The 9,680-nt window shown below is 42.0% G+C and overlaps 1 protein-coding gene across 1 annotated transcript in view; it reads right to left on the minus strand.

Moving 5' to 3' along the window:
- c1ql4b (complement component 1, q subcomponent-like 4b) overlaps positions 1-9,599 on the minus strand; it is a 48,686-nt gene extending 39,087 nt beyond the window's left edge. The window contains exons 1-2 of the mRNA XM_083564631.1: positions 9,236-9,599; positions 6,321-7,003 (exon numbers count right to left, since the gene is read on the minus strand). Coding sequence (XP_083420757.1) covers positions 6,321-6,881 — 561 coding nt within the window. The 5' untranslated portion in view covers positions 6,882-7,003; positions 9,236-9,599. The remainder of the gene's footprint in view (positions 1-6,320; positions 7,004-9,235) is intronic.
- Between the last annotated feature and the right edge of the window lie 81 nt (positions 9,600-9,680).

Consider the following 9,680-nt stretch of genomic DNA (forward strand, 5'->3'; position numbering starts at 1 on the left):
GCAGTTAAAACTGAAAAATGCCAGATAAACAAACACAACAAAGTTCTAAAGTTCGGTCTTTTAAACATTAGATCACTTGCACCCAAAGCACTGATTGTAAATGAGATGATCACAGAGAATAATCTCTCAGCACTCTGTCTCACTGAGACCTGGATTAAACCAGGTGATTATATGGGTCTAAACGAGTCGACACCGTCAGGATATGTTTATAAGCATGAGCCCCGTCAGACTGGTCGTGGGGGGGGTGTAGGAACCATTTATAGTGCTTCTCTTAATGTTAGTCAGAGATTAGGATTCAGCTTTAAATCATTTGAAGTGCTCGTTCTTAAAATTGCACTTTCAGAGATGCATAGAAAACTCGCTCTGGTCACCGTGTACAGACCCCCAGGACCCTACGCTGATTTTCTTCATGAGTTTGCTTGTTTTCTCTCAGACCTCCTGATCAGCTTTGATAAAGTGCTGCTTGTAGGAGATTTTAATATTCATGTAGATGATGAAAACGATGCCCTAGGATTATCATTTGTCGATTTACTAAACTCTTTTGGAGTTAAACAAAACGTCACCAGACCAACCCACCGTTTTAACCACACACTAGACTTAATAATATCCCACGGAGCAGACGTCACTGATATAGATATTTTACCCCAGAGTGATGACATCACAGACCATTATCTCCTACTGTACACACTACCGGTAGAGCAGATTAACCGTGTTTCACCACGTTATCGACCTGGTAGGACTATTATTCCAACCACTAAGGACAGATTCATAAATAACCTGCCTGATTTATCTCAGTTTCACATTAAACCCATAAATGCTGATCATCTTGATGAGATGGCGAACAACATAGACCTTATCCTCACTAGCACTTTAGACACTGTTGCCCCCATCCGGTTAAAAAAGGTTCGAGAACAAGCACCTGCACCTTGGTATAATAGTCATACGCATGCCCTAAAGAGAACAACACGTAATCTGGAGAGAAAATGGAGGAAAACTAAATTGGAGGTATTTAGAATTGCGTATAAAGACAGTATGCTTAGCTACAGACAAGCGCTAAAAGCTGCTAGAGCTAAACACCTGAGCAAACTCATAGAAAATAACAAAAACAATCCCAGGTTCCTTTTCAGTACAGTCGCTAAATTAACAACAAATCAGGGATCTGAAAAATGTGTTCCATCACAGTTTAGTAGTGAAGACTTTATGAATTTCTTCACTGAAAAAATAGATAACATTCGAAAAACAATTGTGGCAGTTCAACCTCTGACAGCATCTCCCGACACAATCGTACTTACAACCCCACAACTACACTGTTTTACATGTATAGGACAGGAAGAGCTGTATGATGCTATTATGAAAGCTAAATCAACAACATGTCAGTTAGATCCAATTCCCACTAAACTACTGAAGGAAGTGTTATATACAGCTGGTGAGCCTCTTTTAAATATTATTAACTCCTCACTATCGTTAGGTCATGTCCCTAAATCCCTCAAGTTAGCAGTTATTAAGCCCCTCATTAAAAAACCTAATCTGGATCCAAACACGCTATCGAATTACAGACCAATTTCAAATCTCCCATTTATGTCTAAGATTTTAGAAAAGATTGTCGCTGCCCAGCTATGTAACCACTTGCAGGAGAACAATATCTTTGAAGAGTTTCAGTCAGGTTTTAGGCCCCATCATAGCACAGAAACTGCTCTAGTTAAAATCACTAACGACCTGTTTTTAGCTTCAGACCAAGGCTACATCTCCCTATTAGTTTTACTAGAACTTAGTGCTGCGTTCGACACTATAGATCATGATCTTCTCCTCGATCGCTTACAGAATTACATCGGTATTCAGGGACAGGCATTAAGCTGGTTTAAATCCTACCTGTCCAATCGTTACCATTTCGTAGATTTAAATGGAGAGCTATCCAGGATAATGCTAGTAAATTATGGCGTGCCACAAGGGTCAGTTCTGGGACCCCTGCTTTTTACAATATACATGCTTCCATTAGGAAATATTATTAGAAGGCATGGAATTAGCTTCCATTGTTATGCTGATGATACCCAGCTATATATTTCATCCAAACCAGGCTCAATTAGCTCGCATAACTGAGTGTGTTGAAGAAATAAGAGATTGGATGACCCATAACTTTCTGCTATTAAATCCTGATAAAACGGAGATTTTGCTCATCGGCCCAAAAAATAGTACACAGAAGCTCCAGCATCTCAGCCTGCATTTAGACGGTTGTTCTGTAACTACTAGTTCAACGGTAAAAGACCTGGGAGTTATTTTAGACAGCAACTTATCTTTCAAAAATCACATCAATCAAGTTACAAAAACAGCCTTCTTTCACCTTAGAAATATTTCTAAGCTAAGAAATATGTTATCTATATCTGATGCAGAGAAGCTCGTCCATGCGTTTATGACCTCTAGAATAGACTACTGTAATGCATTACTAGGTGGATGTCCTGCATCATTAATAAACAAGCTTCAGTTAGTTCAGAATGCCGCAGCAAGAGTTCTTACTAGGTCAAGAAAATACGATCACATAACCCCAATCTTATCGTCCCTACATTGGCTTCCTATTAAGTTTCGAATAGACTACAAACTACTGCTACTCACTTATAAAGCACTAAATGGTTTGGCTCCCATGTATCTATCCAGTCTTTTAACACGCTACAATCCGCCACGCTCCCTGAGATCTCAAAACTCTGGGCTTCTAGTAGTTCCTAGAATAGCAAAGTCCACTAAAGGCGGTAGAGCATTTTCACATTTAGCTCCTAAACTCTGGAATAGTCTTCCTGACAGTGTTCGGGGTTCAGATACACTCTCCCAGTTTAAGTGCAGATTAAAAACATATCTTTTTAGCAAAGCCTACACATAACACACATCACACACATCACATCACAACCTTGTGCTCCAGAACATCTGATCACATGCACATTATCAACTTGTGCTGTTAATATCATGAACAGCAGCTACGCTAATTCCTCTCCACTGCTTCTCTTTCTCTCCCCATCCCGAGGCTTCCTGAGGTTTGGCCAGCTCCAGTCACGTCCCACCTCGTGAAGATTATGGACCTATGGATGATCATGGAGAAGTAGATGCCGAGTGTTTAAAGGCCCTGGCATGGAGAAGCTGATGCTGGATCTATGATGATCACAAATTGTTCTGTATTGTTGAAAGATTTATGACCAAACTCTTGATGTCACCCATATGAGGATGGGTTCCCCTTTGAGTCTGGTTCCTCTCAAGGTTTCTTCCTCATATCATCTAAGGGAGTTTTTCCTTGCCACTGTCGCCACGGCTGCTCATCAGGGACAAACGCACACCATTCACCTTCACTGTTGTTTTCTGTAAAGCTGCTTTGAGACAATGTCTGTTGTGAAAAGCGCTATACAAATAAACTTGACTTGACTTGACTTGACACACACACACACACACACACACACACACACACACACACACACACACACACACACACACACAGTGTGAATACACTGTATCCTCAGATGACTGAAAGTCTGTGGATACCTGAGCATCAGATGGCTATGTGCTCCTTTTTGAACATTTCATTCCACATTTACTAAAATTTTCTGTTATAATTCTCTCCACTTTTCAGGGAAGATGTTTCACTAGATATTGAAGTGTGCATGCAGACATTTGTGTTTATCAACCACAAGGGTGTTAGTAAAGTCAGGAACTGATGGAGGTGAGGTGAGGAGGCCTGAGGTGCAGGCAGTGCTCTAATTCATTCATGTTAAATATGGTTGGAGCTCTAAAGCAGGAGATCATCCACTCCAAAAGCAGATCTTCATGGAGCTGGCTTTGTGCACAGAGGCATTGTCGTGCTGGAACAGGTTTGGATCTAGTTTAAGTGAAGAGAAAACTGTGTATCTCCCTTTGGGCTGATGGTCTTGGGCAGAACTTATGAGTGGAAAACTCATGTCCCAGTGATTATGTAGTTAAAATAAAATAAAATCTGGATTTATAAATATATTTACAAATTTAACTCACATCCTAATATTGTGTTGGTTCTGCTCGTGCCTCTACTGTAGCTGTAGACATCGTAAGACCCTTAAAGGTGTGTGTGGTATCTGATAATAAGACATTAGAAGTCTTGTAAGATGTAAAGTTAAGCCTTTATGGATAAGCATTCATGTTTATTCAGCACATCCCACAAACATACACACACTCTAACCCTGAGATCCTGGTAATGTGGAGGTCTAGTCAAAACCTTGAAGACATTTTAATGTTCCTCAGAATGTTCCTGTACAGTGTGTTTGAGTGTGGATGTGCAGGAAGCTCTAAAACAAGACACTGCCATTAGGGAATATTGTTACCACGAGGGGGTGTAACTGCAGGGGGTCTGTAACAGTGTGTAAGTAGGTTGTACATAACATCAAAGGAACATCTATATGAGCACCAGGACCTAGAGTTTCTAGCAGAAATCATCCAGAGCATCACACTGCCTCACTGCCTGTTGGCTGTCATGACGGTGCATACTGGTGCCACATGTTTCCAAAGTAAGCCACGCCCACAAGCCCAGCCCTCCACGATATGTACTCCAAAGCATGAATCATCAGACCAGACCACCTTCTATTGGTGTACAGGGTCATCATGGGCTCTCTGAGTGTTCTGCAGCTATGCAGCTTCATACACAGCACTCTGTAGGGCTCTGACTTCTTTCTAACACAACCAGCAGTTTGTGCTACAGGAGATCTTCTGTGGAATTGGACCAAACATACACTGACTCCTCACAAGCATTAGTGAGCTTAAATATCCAAAGTACTGATTTATTATAACTATAACGTTCTTGTTATCAGGTTCCCTGGTGGTCTAGTGGTTAGGATGCGGCGCTCTCTCCGCTGCGGCCCGGGTTCCATCCCTGTTTAGGGAACCAACCCCAGACACTCTCAGTGCCGGTCCCAAGCCCGGATAAATGGGGAGGGTTGCGTTAGGAAGGGCATCCGGCGTAAAAACATGTGCCAAATCAAACATGCGGAGGATCCGCTGTGGCGCCCCCTAACGGGAGAAGCCGAAAGAAAGTTTTATAATGTTCCTGTTATCATTTTTATCACAAGACTCTTTACTTAATCACCTCAGTTTATGAGTAAAGACTCGAATGTGACTCTCAGCACACTGATCTATTAATAGAATGACAAAACCTTCTTTTTAACTACTTTAATAAAATCCCACAAATAAAACCACAGGTGTTTATTTTTCACTGAAATGTAGTGAAGTTAACTGTGGAAGGATGTTCTGGAGAATATTTCATATCTGGATGCATAAATCGACATCATTCAAACGCAATTTCAAATCTTTCATTAGCGTTTGAATTTTCACTTTCATAAAAGTCCATTTGCAACTGTGTCTTACGAGTTATTAACATGTCATATTTAAATAGCAGCATTGCCACGTTTGCTTTTTCACTTCTCTGTGTTGCGGATGTAACCTGCTAAAACTCAAATAGAATCGCAATTCTTTTGGCATTAGAATTCCCGATGCCTTGCACTGAAAGCCGTCAATCAGGTGTCAGGGGTGGGACTGCATTACTGGGTGTGTGTGTATTGGGAAGTGACATCACTCAGAGTCGATGGCCAACAAAGGAAATTGCAGAAATGGATGATTATGCAGAATGTTTTGAACAATGGAGGTAGTCTGTGAAATTGTGGAGGACATTATGATGCTCGTGCAGCTGATGACAGTTCATACTGTACAGATTTCCTGTTACTCAGACCCCATTTAGTTTTGGACAGGTTAAATGAGTTTGTGGCCTTGATGGACAGCAGCATCAGTAATGTCTTCACCAATCTAAGTGAAGTGGCTACAAGCTTTTTGCACATCATAAAGTCCTGAAAATTCAAAAGGAAATTTAAATGCAAAAGGAACTCTGAGTTGTAGTAAGTGAAAAAGTAAACGTGGTATTTAATATTGCATATTAACCAATCAAACGCCAGCCGGAAACCAAGGTGGTGCATTTCAGTTTTTTTTTTTCTTGAACATATTTTGTGCTGCTTTCAGGAAGATGAGCTCAGTGTTCACTATGTGTGTGTGTGTGTGTGTGTGTGTGTGTGTGTGTGTGTGTGTGTAAATGTTATGTTGTATTTACGGCCTATAAACCGTGTGTATGGAATATAACACATTGCACATTTACAAAAAGGGGGAGGAGTTACAATGTATACATACATATACAATGTAGTGTATATGTCACACACACACACACACACACACACACACACACACACACACACACACACACACACACACACACACACACCTACACACACACACACACACACACGCACACACACACACACACACACAGATGGCACCTGTCCGTTCTTCTTGAGGTCAGCCCACATGCTGGTCCCATCTCCTCCCCTCATGAGGACGTGGTAGGTGAAGAAGTAGATCCCAGGTAAAGGGCAGGTGAACTTCCCTGTGGTGGGCTCGTAATAATTTCCCACGTTTGTCACCACGTCGTCGAACTTCAGGACCTCGCTGCCCTCGTGCTGTTTGCGCAGACCAGCATAAAACGCTATTTTGGGGCTGTAGAATGACGGGACATATCCTCCTGGGCCCGGACCTGGTGGACCCGGAGGACCTGGTTTACCTGGCTCTCCAGGCGGTCCTCGTGGTCCTGGAGGTCCCGGTAGACCCGGTATGCCACGGAAGCTGGGTTTCCCTCCAGACCTGCGCGTGGGGACATCCTGGGTAGGCGAAGACACGGGTGTGAGTTCATTAGAGGGTGTAAGAGAGTTACACACCATCTTACAGCTACCCAGCATCTCATAATGTGTCCCTCCGACTCCTCCTCCAATCCTGCCTCTGACTCCGCCCAGCTTAGTGCTGTGGACCAGTAAAGGGATGGCAACCAGTAACACCAGCACCATGGCCACGCCCACTGCCGCACCAATCACACGCTTCCTGCGGCTGAGACGAGACGCCGCTATAGAGAGGAAGTCCTCCTCTCCTTTAGAGGGCACGGGGCCGGCCAGAATGAAGTGTAGGAGAACTAGAGGGAGAGAATACAAAATCAACATGAAGATCTGTGATGATGATGGTGGTGATGATGATGACAATAGTGGTGGTGATAATGGTGATGGTGATGATAGTGATGATGATGATGTGATAATGATGATGATGGTGGTGGTGATAATGATGGTGATAGTGGTGATGATGATGATGATGATGATAGTGATGATGATGGTGATAATGATGGTGATAGTGGTGATGATGATGATGATGATGATGGTGATGATGATGATGGTGATGATGGTGGTGGTGGTGTTGAATATGATGATGATGATGGTGACGATGATGGTGGTGATAATGATGATGGTGGTGATAATGATGGTGATGGTGATAGTGGTGATGATGATGATGATGATGATGATGGTGGTGATGATGGTGATAATGATGGTGATAGTGGTGATAATGATGATGATGGTGATGATGGTGATGATGATGATGGTGATGATGGTGGTGGTGGTGTTGAATATGATGATGATGATGATGATGATGGTGATGATGATGGTGGTGATAATGATGATGGTGGTGATAATGATGGTGATGGTGATAGTGGTGATGATGATGATGATGATGATAATGATGATGGTGGTGATGATGGTGATAATGATGGTGATAGTGGTGATAATGATGATGATGATAATGATGGTGATGATGGTGGTGGTGGTGTTGAATATGATGATGATGACAATAGTGGTGGTGATAATTGTGATGGTGATGATAGTGATGATGATGATGTGATAATGATGATGATGGTGGTGGTGATAATGATGGTGATAGTGGTGATGATGATGATGATGATGATGATGATAGTGATGATGATGGTGATAATGATGGTGATAGTGGTGATGATGATGATGATGATGATGATGATGATGATGATGATGATGATGGTGATGATGATGATGGTGATGATGGTGGTGGTGGTGTTGAATATGATGATGATGATGGTGACGATGATGGTGGTGATAATGATGATGGTGGTGATAATGATGGTGATGGTGATAGTGGTGATGATGATGATGATGATGATGATGGTGGTGATGATGGTGATAATGATGGTGATAGTGGTGATAATGATGATGATGATAATGATGGTGATGATGGTGGTGGTGGTGTTGAATATGATGATGATGATGATGATGATGGTGATGATGATGGTGGTGATAATGATGATGGTGGTGATAATGATGGTGATGGTGATAGTGGTGATGATGATGATGATGATGATGATAATGATGATGGTGGTGATGATGGTGATAATGATGGTGATAGTGGTGATAATGATGATGATGATAATGATGGTGATGATGGTGGTGGTGGTGTTGAATATGATGATGATGATGGTGATGATGATGGTGGTGATAATGATGATGGTGGTGATAATGATGATGATGATGATTACGACTGACCTTCACTGGAAGAGAAAATCAAGTATAAATAGATAAACACATTTGTTCACATCCACAGTGAAATGAATGCTTTTCCTGACAGTCTGATATGAGATGTTTCTGCTCTAAGGAGTAAAAGAGGAACTGTAACGTGGTCATGTCCCTGGTGTCCCTGGAGGCATTATGTTGTGTATTTTGCACATAAGGTGAACCTCTAACCCTTCAGAAACTCATGCATGTGTTTTATATGAATTGAAAGTACATTATATCTCCGGTCACAGGAGATCTCAGGGCTGAGTATCACTTCAGGGAGTAGAACAGGTTCCCTTCAGTACCATTTCATTCTGAGGAGCAGTTCTGTTTCATCTCATTTATATTATAAATAAACTGAATTAAAATCAGAAATTAATTAATCTACATTATTATTAATTACACAGTAAATAAACCTGAGGGAGGAAACCAGAATCACTCTGTTCATTGCAGCGGGTGCACGTGCAGCCCCCCTTTATTACTTTATAATGATTATAGTTACACAAATGGACCATATGGAGACTGTTAATCAAACACACACACACACACACACACACACACACACACACACACACACACACACACACACAATGTGAGGTAAACAGATCAATAGATTGAATATTAATCCGTTCTTGATTATAATTGATAATTGATTATGGCATTATAATATCAATCAATTAGGCTGTAAACGGGTCGCGCTGATACACTGTGTAAAGCTTTTCATTAGAAGTGTGTGTGTGTGTGTGTGTGTGTGTGTGTGTGTGTGTGTGTGTGTGTAATCTGACCTCGGCTCTTACCTGAACGCGGTGAGGAAGTCAAAGTACACCGGAGCTCGAGCTTGAATCGCACCGGAGGATGTCCTCACCGCCGCGCGCGCGCCATGGACAGATCAGCTGAGTGTGTTTAATTCTTCTGCTTCAGCCGGAAATTTCTCCATCTTCATCATCCTCATACTCATCTTCATCCCCTTCCTTCTGCCGCTTTTATTCTTTTTATTCTTTAGTATTTATGTATATAACAAAAAGTATCCCCACCCCCGGGCGCGCGCTGCAGGTCTTACTGTTCATCTCCTGCTAAACTGACACTCACACACACACACACACACACACACACACACACACACACACACACACACACACACACACACACACACACACACACACAATTTCTGTACTGTATCAGGATTATAAACTGCAGAAGCAACAGTTTTGTCACTTGTGTGATTTGTGTGTATGCACGCAC

The sequence above is a fragment of the Silurus aristotelis genome (assembly GCF_946808225.1).
Source record: "Silurus aristotelis genome assembly, chromosome: 2".
NCBI lineage: Eukaryota > Metazoa > Chordata > Actinopteri > Siluriformes > Siluridae > Silurus > Silurus aristotelis.